The sequence below is a fragment of the Hemitrygon akajei genome, chromosome 21 (assembly GCF_048418815.1).
Source record: "Hemitrygon akajei chromosome 21, sHemAka1.3, whole genome shotgun sequence".
NCBI classification, from domain to species: Eukaryota; Metazoa; Chordata; class Chondrichthyes; order Myliobatiformes; family Dasyatidae; genus Hemitrygon; species Hemitrygon akajei.
The window spans coordinates 12,864,549-12,886,434 of record NC_133144.1 but is presented as its reverse complement, the minus strand read 5'-3'; the positions used below and the strand labels follow the sequence as shown (position 1 = coordinate 12,886,434).

General features: G+C 40.9%; 1 protein-coding gene across 1 annotated transcript in view; it reads right to left on the bottom strand.

The window, feature by feature from the left end:
* The window catches only part of vps13c (vacuolar protein sorting 13 homolog C), a 389,552-nt gene that overhangs the window by 123,536 nt on the left and 244,130 nt on the right, over positions 1-21,886 (bottom strand). Inside the window, 4 exon segments of the mRNA XM_073024838.1 lie at positions 1,622-1,726; positions 13,131-13,514; positions 13,962-14,259; positions 21,384-21,505. Of these exon segments, the coding sequence (XP_072880939.1) occupies positions 1,622-1,726; positions 13,131-13,514; positions 13,962-14,259; positions 21,384-21,505 (909 nt within the window).

The window sequence follows — 21,886 nt, the reverse complement described above, 5'->3', positions numbered from 1 at the left end:
GCAAAAATTACAAGGGGGATCTTGATTAGCTGAGAATGTGGGCTGAGGAATGACAAATGGGAGTTTAATTTGGAAAAATGAAAACAGCTGCATTTTGGGAAGTTAAATGCAAGTAGGACTTTCACAGAGGACAGCAGGGACCTTAGACCTTGGGGTACAAGTACATGACTCACTGAAAGTAGAGTCACAGGTAAACAGGGTGATGAAAAAGGCCTTTGGCATGCTGGCTGCTGTAAGTTAGGGCCCCAAGTATAAAAGTTGGGATGTGATGGTGTAATTGCACTGGACATTAGGGAGGCCATACTTGGAGTATTGTATTCAGTTTTGGTCACGCTGCTATCAGAAAAATGTTATTAAACTGGAAAGAGTGCAGGAAAGACTTGGAAGTAAATTAGCAGGATTTGAGGTACTGAGTTATTCGGAGAGTTCAAGTTTAATTGTCATTCGACCATACATGAATACCCATGGATACAGCCAAACGAAACAGCATTTATAGCATATATAGAGCCCAAGTCCCTGACTGACAAGTGAGAGGTTGAAGAGGCTGAGATTTTATTTCTTGAAGCATACAAGACTAAGAGGTGTTTAAAAACATGAAGGGCACAGACAAATGCACTCAGTCTTTTTCCCAAGGCTGTAAAGTCAAGAACTAGAAGGCACAGGTTTAAGGTGAGAGGGAAAATATTTAATTTTTATATTAAAATATAAAGCCTGAAGGGCAATATTTTCACCTGGAGAGTGGTCAGTATACGGAATGAGCTAACAGAAGAAGTGGTTGAAGCAGGTACAATATTAAATTTTAAAAGAAAACTAGACAGGTCACGGATAGGAAAGAGGGATAGGGGTTAAATACTGTCAAATGAGACTAGCCTAAATGGAAACCTTGGTCGTAATGGGACAAATGGCCTGCTTCCATGCTGTATGGCTCAATGAGAATCAACATAGCATGGTTAATAGGCTTGCAGATGACACAAACATTGGTGTTATAGAAGACAGGTGGTATAGGAAGGTTGTCTAAGGTTATAACAAGATCTAGATCAACTGAAAAAAATGACCAAAGTAATAGGAGATGGAACTTATCTCAGGCAAGTGCGAAGTGATGCATTTTAAGTTAAACCAGAGCAGAACATACATAGTGAATGATGGCCCTGTGGAATGTTGTTGAACAGAAGATTCTAAGAGTTATAACATCCTGAAGAGTCTTGGCCCAAAACATCGACTGTTTATTCATTTTCATAGGTTCTGCCTGACCTGCTGATTTTAGCCAGCATTTTGTGTACGTTGCTTTGGATTTCCAGCATCTACAAAATCTCTTGTGTTTAAACAGGTACATCATTTGGAAAGGTTTAGAGGGATATTGACTAAATTCAGGCAAATGCAACTGTGCACATTGGTAAACATGGATGTTGGATCACAGGGCCTGTTTCCATGCTGTATAACTCTATAAGGCAGTTACATAGGGTAAGCATTCTTTACAACACATTAATCAAACCAAAAATGTAAAATTATAAAACCATAATGATGACATAGTATTGATAACAAAAAATAATTATAACTGCATACCTGTTCAATACTTTTAGGCTAAAAGTATTCACACTGCAGTACAACTGTGATCACTCACCAAATATTCCTTGTTTGTTGCAGGACATTTGACACATCCATAACTTCCCACAGTGTCTAAGGAAAAACCATTAGACCAGCTGCTGGTAGATATGCAGAGTTGAATCTGTTAGTGAAAAGAAAAATGTATTTCATTTATTTTGACCAGCGGCCAAACCGGACATTGGATGTTGAGAGGAGGAGATTTCACTTGTGTCCGCTGCCCAACTAGAAAAGGGAGCAGCAGATCACAGCAACATAATAGAGCTTTGACCAGCAAATTGTTGCAAGAAACATAAGGTTGTTACAGTAGGTGATTTTAACTTTCTACATCTTGATTGGGAATCCCATACTGTAAAAGTACTAGATGGACAGTTTGCCAACTGCTTTCAGGGAAGTTTCCATTATCAATACATAGAAGTCCAAATGAGAAAATATGCAATACGGGATCTGCTATTAGGGAATGAGAGAGGGCAAGTGAAAGAAGTTTGTGTAGGGAAACACTTTGTATCCAATGACCACAATGCAATCATTAAAATACAAGGACTGACGCAGATTGGGGGACCGCTTCGTCGAGCACCTCCGCCACAACAGACAGGATCTCCCAGTTGCCACCCACTTCAACTCTGCTTCACATTCCCATTCGGATATGTCCATACATGGCCTCCTCTACTGCCATGATGAGGCCAAACTCAGGTTGGAGGAGCAACACCTCATACACCATTTGGGTAGTCTCCAGCCCCTTGGTATGAACACCGAATTCTCCAACTTCCGGTAATTCCCTCCCTCTCCCTTCCCCATTCCACTTTCACTCTGCCTCCTCTTCCAGCTGCCCATCACCTCTCTCATGATTCTGTCCTCTTCTACTACCCATAGTACTTTCCCCTTACATTCCTTCTTCACCTTTCCTGCCTATCCCCTCCCCCACCCCTTGATCTTTTCTCTGATTGGTTTTTCACCTGGCACCTACCAGCCTTCTCTTTCCCACCCTCCCCCCACCATCTTTATAGGGCCCCTGCCCCCTCCTTCTTCAATCCTGACAAAGGGTCTCGGCCCGAAACATCGACTGTTTGTTTCAACCAATGCTGCCCGACCTGCTGAGTTCCTCCAGCTTGTTTGTGCGTGTTGATTTGACCACAGCATCTGCAGTGTACTTTGTGTTAAATATGCAAAGAGATAGGTCTAGTCTGCAAATTGAGATTCTAAATTGGAGAAAGGCCAGTTTCAATGGTATTGGAAATAATCTGCCAAATGTGCATTGGGACAGCTGTTTTCTGGCAAAGGTATAATAGGAAAGTGGGAGGCCTTCAAAAATGAAATTTTGAGAGTACAAACTTATACCGTATGTGCCTGTCAGAATAAAAGGTTAAAAAAAACAAGTGTTGGGAAACTTGGTTTTCAAGAGATATTAAGGCCTTGGTTAAGAGAAAAAAGGAGGTACATAGCAGGTATAGGCAAGTAAGAACAAATGAGGTGCTTATGGAATACAAGAAGTGAAAGTGAACACAAGAAAGAAATCAGGAAGGCTAAAAGAAGGCATAAAATTGCTCTCACAGACAAGGTGAAGGAGAATCCTAAGGGATTCTACACACATGTCAAGAGCAAAAGGATTGCCAAGGACAAAATAGGTCCTCTGGAAGACCAGAATGGTAATCCATGCGTGGAGCCAAAGCAGATGGGGGAGATCTTAAATGCATTTTTTGCATTGCATTCATTCAGGAAACGGATACAGAGTCTATAGAAGTGAGGCAAAGCAGCATCAACTTCATGGACCCTGTAAAGATTACAGAGGAGGAGGTGTTTGCTGTTTTGAGGCAAATCAGGATCGATAAATCCCCAGGGCCTGACAAGGTGTTCCCTTGGGCCCTATGGGAGGCAAGTGCAGTAACTGCCAGGGCCAAAGCAGGGATTTAAACCATCTTCAGCGACAAGATAGGTACCAGAGGACTGGAGGATAGTCAATGTTGATCCACTGTATAAAAAAGTTCTAAACAAGGAAAACAGGAAATTAAAGGCTGGTGAGTTTGGCATCAGTTGTTGAAAGTTACTGGAAGGTATTCTAAAGGACCACATATAAGAGTATTTGGAAAGACAAAGACTGATTAAAAATAGTCAGCATGGCTTTGTGTATGGTAGGTCATGTCCAACCAATCTTATAAAGTTTGCCGAGGAAGTTACCAGGAAAATGGATGAAGACAAGGCAGTGGATGTTGTCTACATGGACTTTAGTAGGGTATTTGACAAGGTTCTGCATGTGAGACTGGTCAAGGTTCAGCTGCATTAAAGATGAGGTAATAAATTGGATTAGACATTGGCTGATAAGACCAAAAATGATTGGGAAAGAGAGCTCAATCTTATTATTCCTATTGAGAATTGGGATAAAATTCCTCAATTAGATAATACATCATCTATATGTGCCAAACATTCATTAATACAATTTAAGGTTGTACATAGGGCCCATATGTCCAAGGACAAATTAGCTCATTTTTATTCTTATATAAACCCTATTTGTGACAGATGTCAATTAGAAATCGCGTCTTTAACTCATATGTTTTGGTCATGTCCGCTTTTGAAAAAATATTGGAAAGATATTTTTGATATTATCTCTGCGGTACTGAACATCGATTTACAACCCCATCCTATTACCGCAATTTTTGGTTTACCGATGATGGACTCACTCCATTTATCTCCTTCCGCCTGTCGAATGATTGCTTTTCTCACTTTGATGGCTAGAAGATCTATTTTGTTGAATTGGAAGGAAATTAATCCTCCCACGGTATTTCATTGGCTTTCTCAAACTATGTTATGTCTAAATTTAGAAAAAATTAGAAGTGCTGTATTTGATACTTCTATTAAATTTGAAAAGATATGGAGACCATTTATTCAATATTTTCATATGATGTAATATGGCCCTGTGCCAAGCTTATTGGTTTTTTCAGCTTTAATTGTATGTATGTTGAGAGGATCAGAGTTGACGACATTGATGTTTATGTATTCTTGTGAGATACTATAAACAGCCCTTTTTTTCTCTCTTTTTCTTTAGTTTTTTCTCTTTTTTTTTGTTTTCTTTTTTTTCCTTAGATATTAGATTAGTAGGTTAGTAACTTTGCATATATTTTTTTTTCTTTTTCTTTTTTTTATATATTATATATTATGAAATATCTAGATTTACCTTGTTCATATATATACTATATGGTTCATGTTTTGGGAAAACTTATTTATACTGTATTCATTGCTTATGTATTCCTTCATGTGTAATGGGAATTTGTATGCTTGTAATCCCTTTATTAATATATTAACTGTATTTTGTTCATAATATTTTTAATACTAATAAAAAGATTGAAAAAGAAAGAAAAGAAAAAGACATTGGCTTTGTGGGAGAAGTCAAGAGAGTGGTCATATAAGGTTGCCTCTCTGACTGGAGGCCTGTGACTAGTGGTGCGCCACAGGGATCGGTACTGAGTTCTTTGTTGTTTGTCATCCATATCAATGATTTGGATGAAAATGTGGTTAACTAAATCAGCAAATTTGTGGATGACACCAAGTTTGGGGGTGTAGTGGACAGTGAGAAAGGCTATCATGGCTTGCAGAGGGATGAGAGGGATCTACATCAGCTGGAAAAATGGGCTAAATGGCAGATGGAATTTAATGCAGATAAGTCTGAGGTTTTGCACTTCAGTAGGACCAAACAAGGTAGATCTTACACAGTGAATGATAGGGTACGGCAGAGTGTGGCAGAACAAAGGGATCTGGGAATACAGGTACATAATTCACTGAAAGTGGCATCACATGTAGATAGGGTCGTAAAAATGCTTTTGGTACATTGGCATTCATAAATCAAAGAACTGAGTACAGAAGATGGGATGAAAAAGGATTTAGTGTTTTCCTAACATATATGTCAAATAAACTCTTCTGAGGCTTCCAGCTGGGTATAGGTATTGATTATAATCGACATCTGCCATCTTCTTCAGGAATAATGCCTGGGTGTGTCTAGACCCGAGGTATGTATTACCTCACCCCCCCATAGTGTGTCCCTCCTGATTGGTTAGTTCTCAGTTCTCATCTAATCAGGTGTCCACTTTCCCAACTTGTTTACAATCAAATTCCAGTTCTTACTTAGAGTGAGACCTTTGGCTTTGTTAAAATTCTTTTCCTCCAGTTTCATTTCAATGGCTTCCTTTATCAGGCAGTCCCAAAAGCCAATGGCACGGCACAGTAGTTTTGCGCTGTCAAAGCCAATCCTTCCGCAATTGTGACTGCAGTGCTCTGTCCAGGTAACCCAAACAGATACACCTTCTGTTCTCCTTGATGCTGGTTTCCACTGTGTCCCCCATCTGGCCACTATATGCTGCTCCATATTCATAGGGAAGGTCTTTATGGGATGTGGCTGTCACCAACTAAGCCAGCATTTATTGCCCATCCCTAGTTGCCCTTGAGAAGGTGTTCATGAGCTGCCTTCTTGAACCACTGCAGTCCCTGAATAAGTTAGGACTGCATTCTTTACAATGTAGAAGATTGACAGGAGATTTGATATTCATAAAGATAGGGTAAATGCAACCAGGCTTTTTTCACTGAGGCTGGATGGGACTACAATCAGAGGTCATTGGTTATGAGTGAAAGGTGAAAAGTTTAAGGGGAACATAAGGGGAAAATTCTTCATTCACAGGGTCCTGAGAGTGTGGAATGAGCTGTCAGCACAAGTGATCCATGTGAGTTTGATTTCAATGTTTAAGAAAAATTTGGATAGGTACGTGGATAGTAGGGATATGGAGGGCCGTGATCCCGGTGCTGGTTGTAGGGAGTAGGCAATTTAAATGGTTTTTGGCATGGACTTCCAGTCAAGATGGAGCCAGCAAACAACATTTCCTCTGATAACATCTTCCAGATAGCAAATCTATCCAATTATTTCACTTTTTCTATTCCTTGTTTTTTTTACTTGTTTGTGTTACAGAAACTGTTGGAGCCTGTGAAAAACAGTTTGAAACTCGAATGAAGGATCCAGTGCTATGCTGTGTCTGGAGAGCTGCTTTGTGGAGATCACAGACCCGGGGGCAAGTGGGGAAGGGGTCACGAAAAGGTCTGAGAACACAAGCTGACTCGTGGAAAGAACCAGATTAAAACCAGAGACAAGGTGCACGGTCATGAACAACTCCATCTCAAGGAAGATTGAACCATCAAGGTGAATGTGGAGGGGGTCAAGGATGGCTCCCAACAGAGACTGACAACAGCCGGATTGGCAGTGTTCAACCCCAAGTTGGCGGCACTCGAACCCTTTCTACGATCATTCTTTACAGAAGCTACAGAAGGAGCTGCTCTCCTCATATGCAGACAAAATGATGTTTCCCATATTCTGAGATTTGTGTGATTATCAGACTGTATTTTCCTTCAGTTTTTTGGTGTTTTCTTTCTTGTGGATGACAGTGGGTGAGCAATCTGCTAATTTTTGTTTTGTGGGGGTTTAGGGGGTTTGGTGTTACTGTTGCTGTTCTTTTCTACAAGTGAGGGGGTTGGACTGTTATGTATAAGGTGTTGGAGATTGTTATTGTGGCTGGTTTTTTTTTTTGCTGCAGGGGAGGGGGGATTTTGAGGTCTACAAGTTTTGTTTCTTTTCTTTTCCTTGCCGGCAGGGGTGGGGGTCATTCATCAATAACCATGGTGTTTCTGCATTTAATGGCAATCTGGAGTAGACAAATACCAGAGTTGTATTGTACATGGATACTTTGACAATAAATTAACAGTTTGACTAGATGGGCCAAAGGGCCTGATTCTGTGCTGTACTTCTCTATGACCCTATTAATAAATGACACATATTGTGATAGTATGGAAGGATAATACAGCACTTTAGCTAACACATGAACCTATAACAATGAAAGCTCATCCAAATCCTCACCAACCTCGTAACCTCTATTTTCTATAACTGCAACACACTGGATAGCGGGGCAAGAGATTCTGGCTGCTCACAATCTCTGATGCCTTTGCTGAGGGGAATACATATGATATTATTTAAGGATGCAGTTTTATAGAGGTTAGCTTTATGATTATATGGACATTGAAATAAACAGTGAAATGCATTATTTGAGTCAATTCAAATTGGTAAGGATTGTGGCAGGCAGCCCACAAGTGTCACCACTCTTCCAGCATCAACACAGCATGCTCAAAACTCATGAACCCTATCCATATAGTACTGTGCAGAAGTCTGAGGCACCCCAGATTTTTTATATAATTTCTGTTTTAGATGTAGGGAATAGAAGAGGGGAGGGATTTTTTTTTAAACCGGAAGGAGGTATCAGGCTACATCTGGAGCACCAGATACAATAGACAACCCCAGCAGATTTGCAAGTGCAGGACTATCTCACCTTGAAGGACTGTTTGGAGCCCTAAATGGCGGTGAAGGATGAAGTGAATGGGCAGTTGTAGCACCTTGAATCCTTGCAGGGATAAGTGTTGGGAGGGACGAATTGACAAGGGAATCACAGAAGGGGTGATCTCTATGAAAACTGGGAAGTGTGGGGGGGCAGTGGTAAAGATATGTTTGGTGATAGGATCCCCTTGGAGATGTCGGAAGTTGCGGAGGAGGATGTGCTGGATGAAGATACTCATGGGATGGTAGGTTAAGGATAAGAGGATCTCTACCACTGTTAAGTGGCGGAAAGATGGAGTGAGTGCAGAAATCTGGGAAGTGGAGGAGATACGGGTGAGGGCAACATCAATGATGGAGGACGGGAAAGCCCATTCTTTAAAGGAGAAGGACATTTTAATTCCCATTCCGCCATGATGCTCATGACCTCCTATGTGCCACGATAAGGCTACCCTCAAAGTGGTGCAACACCGTATAATCTGCCTGAGTAGCCTACAACTTGATGGCACAAACATCGAGTTCTCCTTCTTGTCCTGAAGAAGCTTCTTGGCTGAAATGGCAACTGTTCATTTCTACGAATGCTGCCTGAACTACTGAGTTCCTCCAGCATTCCCTGTGTGTTGCTTTGGATTTCCAGCATCTGCAGAATTTCTTGTTTTTACAGACCACTTTTCAAATAAAAACTTGATTACTCAGTAGATAAATAGTCCAATGCATGAATCAACAAATAACAACAGGTGCTAATGATCATTGACATAGTGAGCTAATGAACTAAACTGATTAACTGAAACAGAAACGGGTATAGAAGGAATCAAAGTGGATGAAGGACAATCAAACTAAAAGGTGAAGGTGTAGCAGATGTGACAACTCATCATCAACATACACCACAGCAACAATGAGCATAGCAACAAGACACAAAGTGGTCATCCTGCATCAGCAAGGTCTCTCCTAAGCAAAAATTTTGCAGCAGGCAGGAGTTTCAAGGCTGTCTGGGATTACCTGGAGCAACAGAAGCAAATGAGACAACCAAAGTCTGCAGTAGAGCTGTGGCAAGTTCTCCAAGATGCTTGGAACAACCTACCAGCCGATTTTCTTATAAAGTGTACCCAAGAGAACTGATGCAGTTTTAAAGGCAAAGGATGGTCACACCACATATAGATTTGATGTAGTGTTTTATCGTTTACTGCTCTTTAAAGTAATTTTTTTGATATTTCAAAACTTTTCATTTCATTATTTTTGAAAGAATCTTTACAGAATTTTTTTACATGTGTCTGAGACTTTTAAACAGTCCTGTATGTCTTTGGCATATGGGAGGAACCAGGAGCACTCAGAGGAAGTCCATGCGGTCACGTGGAAAATGTACAAACTTCTTACAAACAGCAGCAACCTCCGATATTACAGCAGGCACACTGTAAAGCACTATGCTAACCACTAGGTTACCATCATGGTTACTAGGTGACCATCATGGATAACGGGTTTCAGTAAAGTTGGAGGACAAGTGGATCAGAATGTACTGCAGAGTTGTTAGTGGAGCAAAACAGGATGAGTGGACATTTGACAGCAATAAACTGTGGTGACTTAATCAGAATAATTTACTGAGTATTGTTGCCATTAATAGCTGGTTCAATCACAAGGAGTGATTGATTTAAAATGTTGGGGAAAATATCCAAGGGAATTATGAAGAAAAAAATTAAGTAGAATGCATGTATCATTTGTTATTTCTGTTGGGGTGATTGGAACTGAAAAGGACAGGACTTGGAAGAGAATATTATGCAAGGCCTTGGTGGGGGGGCGGGGGGGAGATGAATCAGAAGAGACACAGTATCCTCTTCCAGGAGCTATGTGATTTTATTCCAATGAGTGTGAATATCCCCCATCAATCCTTCATGAGCTGGTAGAGTTTCCTAATGAAAAAGAACTCAAGGCAACACTAAATGCAGAAAAAGTGGAGACAGAATGACAGAAGAAAAGTGTAGAACTTGGGAAGGAAGTCATAAAAACTACAAAAGTCAAAGAGGAATAACTCATCAGACTTCACTGTCTGGGATGGAGAAGCCAATGCACTGAATTGAAAAAATGCTGCACAGTGTTAAAAATTCAGCCAACTCCATCATGGGCACTAGCCTCCTCCACCATCTTCAAAAACATGATGCTCAAGAAGGCAACTTCCATCATTAAGGACCCTTAGTATTCAGGACATATCCTCTTCTCATTATTCCCATCAGGGAGAAGGTACAGGAGCCTGAAGACAGATACTCAACGTTTTAGGAATAGCTTCTTCCTCTTCGCCATCAGATTTCTATATGATCCATGAACATTACCTTGTTTTTTTTCTCCCTTTTTGCACTACTTGTTTATTTGTTATGTACTCTCTGCGCTGGCTGGTGATGCGCTGCCATCAGCATCGGACTCCGGAGCGAAGGTTCCCGAGTTCGAATCCAGCTGGGCTGCTCCTGGACACGCTTTCCATCCGTGCTGGGTTGAGTGTCGAGCTCGCAACTCGGCCTCGTAAAAAACAACACTGCGCTGTGAGAAGGACATGGGGGACCACTCATAGAATCTTTCCTCCAAGACAACCACTTGAAAAAATAAGTGGTCGCTGAGCCTCTGGCAGAGTATGACACACACAAAAAAAAATTTCTATTAGAACGCAAGAGTTTTTTTAAATGGTGACTGGTAGAATCTGGGGAGAGGTGATGAAAATGTGAAGAGTATAATAGGATTAGATTAGTGTAGGTCTCATGTAAACGCAGGCTTGATGGTTAGTTGAAGGGCCTGTTTCTGTGTTCCCTCTCCTTCACTGGCACAGTTGGCAGCTCATGGACCCGAGTTCAATCCTGACCCTAGTAACTGTCAGTGTTGAGTTTGCAAATTCTCCCTATGACCGTGTGGGTTTCTTCCAGATGCACCAGCTTCCTCCCACATCCCAAAGATGTTTGGGGGAGGAGGGGAAGACTGTGGGAAAGTTAATCGGCCACTATAAACTGCCCCAGTATTTATTCTTATTTGGAGATACAGTTCAGAATAGGTCCAACAAGCCGCACCACCTAGCAACCTAGCCTAATTCCTAATCACAGAATTTGGTTCTTTAGAGCTGTTGTAGCCCCGTGGGGCAGGGGTTTGGGGTTAGAGAAGGTAGTGGAGACAAGCTCCCTCTACCTATTAAATGATCACAGAGGCATGTGTCTCAAATAGCCTGAAAAAATCAAGTCCAGCTCTTGGCCTTGACATGTGGCTTAACTATTAAGCCTGGCAGAACTGTTTCTACTGACCAGAGAAGGGGCAAAAGTGGGTTGCTGGTGCCTTTAAAATCACTTGCTTCGGGCAGATGGGGCTCATCAGCTATGGTTAACAGCTCATCAAGGAGCTCAAACCTCTGTTACCTTGCGCTATATGCACTCATGGAGAAGGCTTTATTAGTAAACCCCAGGGAAAAATCTGGAGCTGGAGTCCTTAACGCAGTCCTATGTTGAGTTCAGCACTAATTGGCATCTCCTGCAACAGTGCTGATGCCAAAATGCATTGGTCTCTGCCGTTTCTTTGGATTCATCAGCTGTGTGGAGAGGTGGAGCCTGCTGCAGGGGCCACAGGGGAATTCACGTAGTCAACCAGTACACAAACTCCATGGTCGACTCTGACCTATGTGAATCATAGGGCAATTTACAATAACCAATTAACCTACTAACCAGTCTGTCTTTGTATGTAAGGGGTAGATCTGAGGGTGGCAGAACAAAATAAATGGAGTATAAACTGTGATTTGTGTCTATCTCTACTGCCTGTTACACCACTGGTGATTCGGGCAGCAATGAAGGTCCTCCATCTCTGGCGGTGTTCAGGGTATCATTCAATATGTCTGTAGCTTGGTTTTCACTACTGTCAATTATGCAAGTTCTCAGTAATACTGTCACATTCAGATGTAGAAGGATTCTCCATTGCCATTTCTCTACAATTTTGTTTTACCAGTCAGGGTTGTTAGCCTGAGCTGAACCACCAAATCTGGAGGACTGGTGGACCACTCTTAGTCTGGTCTCTACCCTTTGACCTGTTTAGCATGTTCTCCAAACCCCACGACAAGTTCATGGTCCTCTTGGAGTTGCAATTAGTGTAGGGCTAGTGTAAATGGTGCTTGATAATTGGAGTGGATGTACATTTTAGGTACAATGACATATGGCTATCTCAGACTTACAAACAAACATGCCCTAGTGCATAGGTGTCAAACTCAAGGCCTGCGGGCCATATCCGGCCCGGCGTACAATTATATCCGGCCCGCGAGATCATTTTAGATAGATCTATTATTTTAATTATTAATGGCCCGGTGATATGAAGCCTATGATTGTAAGTTAATACCAATCATAAAAATAATGCTTGCTCAGCAGTCTTCTTCATAAGAAACGGAATTTGTGAAGTGAAACACTTTGTAGTTATAGCAGAGACTGAGACACATGAGAACAGGCTGAAAAAGCGGAGGCAATGAAAGCTGCGTTTGCACGCGCCCGACTGATCCGGCCCGCATGAAGCTGCATTTTGCCCAATCCGGCCCGTGACCTAAAATGAGTTTGACACCCCTGCCCTAGTGTATCACTTCTGGGATGTGAACATTGATGCAAGACCAGCAATGCACAATTTCAAAAACCCCAATGAACCATTTCATTTGTCTTGCTATTTCACAGGATATCATACATGAACAGGGAGGATATTTGTCTCCCTCATACAGGTTTCGCAAGCTTGGTGCTTTTAAACTTGAGTTCCATTATTTTGCATTTATAAAAAACTGATGAGAAGAGATTTAAAATAAAGTTACAAGAGACTACAGATACTGAAATCTGGAGCAACAAATAAGATGCTGGAGGAATTCAACAGGTCAGGAGGTATCTGTGGAGGGAAATCAACAGTCAACATTTTGGATTGATCCTCTCATCTGGTCATTCATCTCAGTCCAGAGAGAAGGCCTCATCTCAAAACAGCAACACTCCATATCCTTCCACAGACAATGAGATCACCCAGCATCCTTTTGGTTGTTGCAAGAAATTTAAAACAGTGAAGGAAGATCTTCAATAAAGTTATACTATTTAAGTTATCATTTGTACCCTTATACCTTTCCCTTTACAGAATTAAATAATGGAATATTTTGTTCTTTCCTTGAAATGATGAATCCTAAAGAAATAGTACATACCTTATTTTTGCTGAAAATATTTTTTCGTTTGAAAGAAAACAGGATGACATCAGAGAAGTCAGCAGGATGCTTCACATGTATATCCTCTGCCCGATATTGCAGAACTCTTGAGGTTTTATTAATGATCCAGTATGGGCTGTAAACAGACAAAACCAGAAGGCCACTAACTTTCCCAACATGTATAAGCAAATCAATGCTCATGTCAGTTTCATCAGTGAAGCACACTGGGAAAAACTCAGGCAGCCCATTTTCAATTTTAACACGGCCAATCCAGTTCCTGCCTTGATATTTAACGAGCCCTAGTTCCAAGATTTCTCCTCTGATTCTGCAGCACAGTATATCTGCTGAGCATCCTTCAGCTAGTTCATGAGTTTCTGCAGTAGCCTGTAATGTAAAAAAAACATGAATAAGTGCAAGTTCAAACCCTTTCAGAGAAAAATATAACCTTAAAGGCAGTTGCTGCTACAGTTTGGAAGAAAAATTCGTGAGAATTTGAAGAAAGTGCGAGAGCACCAGGGCCAAAAGGTACATTTTTTCAGAAGTGACAGAAATAAATAAATTAAAATGTGGATTCCATGAAATTATAAACAAGAGGCAAGGAATACAAAAGCAAATCAGTTAATCTAACCCAGAAAATAGGAGTAAGCCATCATTATTAGCCTGCTCTGCTATATAACAGGATCAGATCAGGGCTGATCAACCACTGCAATACCACATTCTCATCATCCTCCTGTACTCCCTGATATCCACCCATCTTAAACATTCAGACTAAAGCTATGTTAACAAGCCAACAAAAGGAAGAAAGTTTTTATTTTCATGAAATGTATTCACCTCTAACATATAAGTGAGACGATATGGCAGAAGATTCCTGATGGTAACTGTGGGGCGGAGATGAATGATGTAGGCTGGATCCCATTCCTCTTCACCATGGCTACTGATGAAGTTCAGTTCATCAGCAATAGCAATGGTGTTTATTATGAGTGGTAAACAGCCCATGTCAGTTGAAGGACATTGCAGTGTACATTGGATTTCTGAGCTCCTGTGAAGTTCTTCCTTCCATGTAATATATGTTGTTGATGCTTGGAATTTATTCGCCACTTCTCCCGATGGCTTTAAAAATAAGTGGTCTCTAAAACAAAACACATGACTTAATACTTCATAAAATGTAGCATAAATTATGCACCTTACACTGTCTCTAACCTGAGAGGAAAAATAAAGTTCTGCTAAATAAACAAGCCGCGTATTCTTAGCATTCTTAGGGCTCTAGGTATTAATGTTTCATGTTATAACATGCAACCTAACATATACTGGACATTAATAACAGTAGTTTTAAAAAAAAACATTTGAATTGAAGGTTCAAAGGAATATGGGAAAAGCATGGGCAAATGGGAATAGTTTACTGGGCACCATGGCCAACCTGAATGAGTTAAACTGAAGAACCTGGTTCTCTGCTGGATTACTCTATGATGCTGATCTACACATTCATCCCATTTCCGACCTGGGGATTCGCACATCATCCCAGATCGCCTCCAGCTTCCTCAGTCCAGCAATCACCAATGGCTCCTGCCTCAGCACTCCCCCTCTTCTCTTTATATTGTCCATTTTCCCTCTCCACAATTAGTCCTGATGCAGGGCTTTGACCTGAAAAGTTGAGAATTCCTTCCTCCACCCCCGCATTTGCTCCTCAAACTGCTGAGTTCACCCAGCATATTGTTTGTTGTTAATTTAGAGCAAAGTGCACAAAACGCCAGAGGAACAAATCAGGTAACATCAATAGAGAGGAATAAACAGTCGATGGATCGGGCCAAGACCCTTCATAAGAACTGGAAGGGAAGGGGGAAAAAGCTGAAATAAAGTGGTAGGAGAAGGGGAAGGAGTACGAGCTGGAAGGTGATAGGTGTACCCAGATAAGGGGGAAGGTTGGTGGCTGGGGGAGGGGGGGATGAAGTGAGAATTTGGGAGGAGATAGGTTAAAAAAAAAGGTAAAGAGCTGAAGGAGGAATCTGATAGGAGAGGAGCGTGGACCAAGGGAGAAAAGGAAAAGGGGCACTAGAGGGAGGTGAGGAGAAGACAAGGAGTAAGAGGTGAGCCAGAATGGGAAATGCAAAAAGACAGAATGGGAGGGGGGGGGGGGGAGGAGGAATTACTGGAAGTTAGAGCAGTCAATGTTCATGCCATCAAGTTGGAGAATACCCAGATTGAACAGGTGTTCCTCCTCCAACCTAAGAATGGCCTCATTGTGGCAACAGAGGTGGCCATAGACCAACATATCAAGAAGGGAATGGGAAGTAGAATGAAAATGGGTAGCCACCAGAAAATCAAACCTGTTGTGGCAGGCAGAACAAAGGACCTCAATGAAGGGGTTCCCAAACTATGCTAAGTCTTACCAATGAAGAAGAAGCCACAAGGGAGCATTGTATACAGCAGGTGACCCTGACAGACTTGCAGGTGAAGTGTTGTCTTACCAGGAATGACTATTTGATGCCCTGAATGATAGTGAAGATGAGGTGAAGGAGCAGATGTAGGATTAAATGCCAGGAGGGAGATCATTGAGGAGAGACAAAATGGACAAGGGAATCAAGGGAGAGCGATCCCAACTGAAAGCAGAAAGAGGGGGAGAGGATAAGATGAGTTTAGTGGTGAGATCCAGTTAAAGATGACACAAGTTGTTCAAAGCCTTTACTGATAATTCTCCCCAACTTTTTCTGCATTACACTGACAACTGCATTAGTGCAAGATGACACAAGAATGATGTCCAGGATGCAAAGAATGTGGGGTGGTAAGGACAAGAGGAACTCTATCCCTGTTATGGAGATGGGACAATGGGGTAAGCACAGATGTCTGGGAAATGGAGGAGAGAGGTATTAAAGATGGACTAAATAAATTTGAGGACAAGGTGGAAGTTATAGGCAAAGTTGATGAAACTGATGAGCTCAGCATGGGTTCAGGAATTAGCACTAATGCAGTTGTCAATGTAATGCAGAAAGAGTTAGGGAAGATTATCAGTAAAGGCTTTGAACATGGACTGTTCCACATAGCCGACGAGAAAGCAGGCTTAGCTGGGGCCCACGCAAGTGCCCATGGCTATACCTTGGGTGTGAAGAAAGTAAGAGGAGTCATCGAAAGAGGAATTGTTGAGTACGAGGATCACTTCTACCTGGTGGAGATGGTGGTGGAGGTGAATGGGAACAGGTCAGGTCTGTTGTCTAGAAAGAAGCAGAGTGCTTTACTGACTTCCTGATTGGTGATAGAAATAAATAGGGTCTGGACATCCAGTCAAAAATCAGGTGATCGGGGCCAGGGAGCTGAAATTGGTTGAAATGAACAGCCCTTTTCAAGTCCAGTCACAAATTCCCAATTGGATTGAGGTCTAGACTCTGACTTGGGCACTCCAGGACATTAACTTTATTGTTCTTAAGCCATTTCTGTGTAGCTTTGGCTTTATACTTGGGGTCATTGTCTTGGTGGAAAACAATTATTCTCGCAAGTCACAGTTCTCTTACAGATTGCATCAGGTTTTCCTCCAAGATTTCCCTGTATTTTGCTGCATTCGCTTTACCCTCTACCTTTACAAACCTTGCAGAGCCTGCTGCAGTGAAGCAACCCCACAGCATGATGCAGTCACCATCATGCTTCACGGTAGGGATGGTGTGTTTTTGATGAAGTGCAGTGTTTGGATTATGCCAAACATAGCCTTTAGTCTGATGGCTAAAAAGCTCAATTTTGATTTCATCAGACCATTGAACCTTCCAGCTGAGTTCAGAATCTCCCACACACCTTCTGGAAAACCCTAGCCAAAATTTTAGGTGAAATTTTTTCAACAATGGCTTTCTCTTTGCCACTCTCCCATAAAGCTGCAACTGGTGTAGCACCCAGGCAACAGTTGTATGCGCAGTCTCTCCCACCTCAGTCACTGAAGCTTGTAACTCCTCCAGAGTTGCCCTAGGTCTCTTAGTGGCCTGCCTCACTAGTCTCCTTCTTACACAGTCACTCAGTTTTTGAGGACAGCCTACTCCAGACAGATTTACAGCTGTGCCATATTCTTTCCATTTCTTGATGGTTGACTTAACTGTACTCCAAAAGATATTCAGTGACTTGAAAATTTTCTTGTATCTACATCCTGACCTGTGCTTTTTGCGGAGTTGCTTGGAGTGTGCGTTTGTCTTCATGGTGTAGTTTTTGCCAGGATACTGACTCACCAGCAGTTGGATCTTCCAGATTCAGTTTTATTTTTACTACAATCAATTGAAACACCTTAACTGCACATGGTGATTTCCATTTAACTAATTATGTAATTTCTAAAAGTAATTAGCAGCACCAGGGAGATTTGGCGCGTCAGATTAAAGGGGGATCAATATTTAAGCACTCAATTATTTTGTGTTTTATACTTGTAATTAATTTAGATCACTTTGTAGAGATCTTTCACTTTGACAGAAGAGTCTTTTTCTATTGATCAATATCAAAAAAGCCAAATAAAATCCACTGTAGTTCAATGTTGTAAAACAATAAAGCACTTCGGGGGGAATTTTTACAGGCACTGTATGTATAATGAAAACGCAGATGAGTCGGTTATTAAGTTTGCAGATGTGTTCTATATTTGTAGAGTTGTGGACGGTGAAAGTGGTTGTCAAAGGATACACCAGGATTCAAATTAAATAGTAGGGACTGGGTTCAACAGCTCGGAAAATAAGGGATAAAGTAAAAAGAAAGGAGAGTGCAGGAGAGATTATGGAAGTCTATAGAATAAAGTACAAGACGAAAGTTCAGAAAAGGATAACAATTTAACTTCAAGCAACATGGAGACAGAATTAAAAATGAGTTAAGGACTGAAGGTGTTATATTTGAATGCAAGCAATATATGGAATAAGGTAGATGATCTTATAGCTCAGTCAGAAATTGGTAGGTATGACGTTGTGGGCACACTGCATTTGAAGGAAAATCACAGCTGGAGATTAACATCCAAGGATACACTCTGTATGAATAGGGCAGACAGGTGTCCAGAGGGCTTGTGGTGGCTTTGCCAGTTAAAAATGAAATCAAATCCTTAGAAAGAAGTAACATAGGAATGGAAGATGTAGAACCTTGCGGGTAGCGTTGAGAAATTGCAAGGGTAAAACGACCCTGATGGAAGTTTTGTACAATCTTATGAACAATAGCCAGGATGAGTGGTACAAATTATACTGACAGAAAGTAACGGCATGTAAAAAGAGCAATGTCACAATGGTCATGAGGAATTTCAATATGCAGGTAGATTGGGAAAATCAGGCTGGTGCTGAGCTCCAAGAGAAATAATCCGTAAGATGCCTATGAAATGGCATTTCAGAGTAGCTTGTGGTCAAATTCACTAAAGGAAAGACAATTCTGGATTGTGTTGTGCAATTAATCTGATTTGATTAGGGAGCTTAAGGTAAAGAAACCCTTTGGAGACAGTGATCATGATATGATACAATTCACCCAGCAGCTTGAGAGAGAGAAGCTAAAATTAGTATTATAATGGAGTAAAGAGAATTATAGAGGCATAAAGAAGGAACTGGCAAAAGTTGACTGGAAGGGGACACTAGCAGAGATGATGACAGAACAGCAATGGCTAGATTTTCTGGGAGCGATTCAGAAGGTGTAGGATAGATATATCCCAAAAAAGAAGCATATCAAAGAGAAAGCACTCAGTATAACAAAAAACAATGGGAAGCTTTTGGAAACCAATAGATGGCAACAAAAAAAACAACAGGGAAAGAAATTATAAAATATGAAGATAAGTTAGCCAATAATATAAAAGACGATAACAAAAGTTTTATTCAGATATACAAGGAGTAAAAGAGTGGATATTAGACCACTGGAAAATGACGCAAGAGAGGTAGTAATGAGGGCTAAAGAAATGGTAGACAAACTGAATAAGTATTTTGCATCAGACTTCACTAAAGCAGACACCAGTGGAATACCAGAAATTCGAGTATGTTGGGGGCAGAATTGAATTTAGTTGCTATTACTATGAAGGTGCTTGGGAAGCTTAAAGTCTTGAGTTGGATAGGTCACCTGAACAAGATGGACTACTGCTAGGGTTCCAAAGGAAAAAAAAGGGTTGAGGAAGTGACTGTGGAAGCATTAGTAGTGATCTTTCAAGAATCATTAAGTTCTGGAAAGGTTCTGGAGGACTGGAAGATCACAGAAGTAACTCCATTCTTTAAGGGAGGGAGGCAGAAGAAAGGAAAGTATAGGCCAGTTAGCCTGACTTTAGTGCAAAATTAGACTATTATTAAGAATGAAGTTTTAGGGTGCTTGGAGACACAAGATGAAATAAACCAAAGTCAGGAGAAATCTTGTGTGATAAATCTGTTGGAATTCTTTAAGAAATAACAGGCAGGATTCAAAAAGGATAGTGAGTGGATGTTGTTTACCTGGATTTTCAGTAGGCCTTTGACAAGGTGTCACACTTGAGCTAAACAAGATAAGAGCCCATGGTATTACAGAAAAGATACAAGCACGGATAGAAGATTGGCTGATTGAAAGGAGTTAAAGAGTGAGAATAAAGTGGGTCTTTTCTAGTTGGTGCTGGTGAATAGTAGTATTCCGCAGTAGCTGATGATTTTCACATTATATGTTAATAATCTGAATGACAGAATTGATGTTTTTGTAGTCAGTTTGCAGACGATACAAAGATAGGTGGAGAGGCACGTTGTGTAGTGGAAGCAGAGGACTGCAGAAAGACATGGACAGATTAGGAGAACGGCCAAAGAAGTGGCAGGTGGAGTAAGTGTAGGGAAATGTATGTTCATGCACTTAGGTAGAAGGAATAAAGACAGACAGACATACTTTATTGATCCCCAGGGAAATTTGGTTTCATTACAGTCGTACCAACCATAGACTGTTTTCTAAATGGGGAGCAAATTCAGAAATCACATGTGCAAAGCGACTCCCTAAAGATCAACTTGCAGGTTGAGTCAGTGGCAAGGAATGCAACTTCAATGTTAAGTGTTCATTTTCAGAGGTCTAATATATAAAAGTAAGGATGTAATGCTGAGGTTTTATAAGGGATAGGGCAGCTCACACTTGGGGCATTGTGAGCAATTTTGGTTCCCATATCTAAGAACGGATGTGTTAGCATTGGAGAGTGTCCGGAGTACATTTATAAGAATGATTTTGAGATTCAAAGGGTTAACATTGAAGAGAATTTGATGACTCTGGCCTATACTTACTGGAGATTAGAAGAACGAGTTGGGATTTCATTGAAACCTACCGAATATTGAAAGACCAAGATAGAGTGTATGTGCAGAGAACATTTCCAATAGTGGCAGAGTCTAGGACTAGTTGGTACTGCCTCAGAATAGAAGAACATCCATTTAGAACAGATCTTAGAAGTGATGACACTTTTAATCACCCAGAAAGTGGTAAATCTATGGAATTCATTGGAAGACAGCCATGGAGGCTAAACCATTGTGTATATTTAAAGCAGAGATTTATGGGTTCTTGATTAGTGTGAATGTCAAAAGTTAAAGGGAGATGGTAGGAGAATGGGGTTGTGAGGTAAATCAGCCGTGCAGAGTAAACACAATGGGCTGAATGGCCTAATTCTACTCCAATGCATTACGGTCTTAAGAATAAAGGTCAGTGTCAGGTAATGACCTGAGAAACAGCAGATGATGTTTAATCCAAGCAATGAAAGATGCACACTACATAGTTTATAAAATTATATGAGGCACAGACTGGGTTTACGGTCAGAATCTTTATCCCAAGATAGAAACGTTGAATTATAGAAGGCATATGTTAAGGTGAGAGAGACGGTCTAATAAGACATGCAGGGCAAGTTTTTTTCCATTTGACAAAGAGAAAGTTGCAAGCCTGAATGCGTTGCCAAGGGTGCTGGTAGAAGCAGATACAATAGTGGTGCTTAGGTGTCTTTTAGATAGGCATGGATATATAGATAATGGAATAATATGGGTCACGTGTAGGCAGAAGGCATCAAGTTCGCCACAGATATTCTGAGCTACCTGTGCTGTCTGATGTTTGAAGTAACAGATTCGTAACACAGACTCTCTCCTCTTTCCACTTATCCAACCAGAAGAATGAATTTGAAAATAATTTTCAAAGACTAACATTAAAGGTAATTTTTGAGGCATATGTAGAAAAAATAAATAACTGACAAACCATATTGTGATGACAGTGACAGCCCTATTTGAAGGTCTTGCCTAATTCAGCTGGCTAAGTCCCTATTCCACACATTGACAAACATGTGTAAATATTTAATGACATTCCCACCTGTAAGAATCTAAAGGCACGTGGAACTCCTCTTCAGGATTGGCCATACCAATAGGCTCTAGTAACTGCCCATCTGGAACAAATCTGTAGACCTCGAAGGAGATGGCAAAGTGGTTCTTGATCTGTGAGTGAAAATTAGTGTTTCACCATTATTAACAGCCCTTGGTATGAACATAGCTTCTTTATTTAAAGTTTTATTTACAATAAATGTAATCTGTTTATCTCTTGAAGAGATCACAATTCATGTTAACATAGAAGATGTGCTTTATAACAATACAAGCAGTAAGTAATGCATTACCTTCTAACATATTAATATTACCCTCAAGGTTTCAAAAATACAATTCAGTCATGACACTTCTTATCAGCAATTTGAGCACAATTAATGGAGAAAAGTGTTTGATAGCTGCCACAGAAGTAATGGGCTGAAAGACCCATTTCTGTGCTGTATAACACTATGAATATGAGTGACCCTTCCTATTTCCATCTTACTGTGATGCAACTGG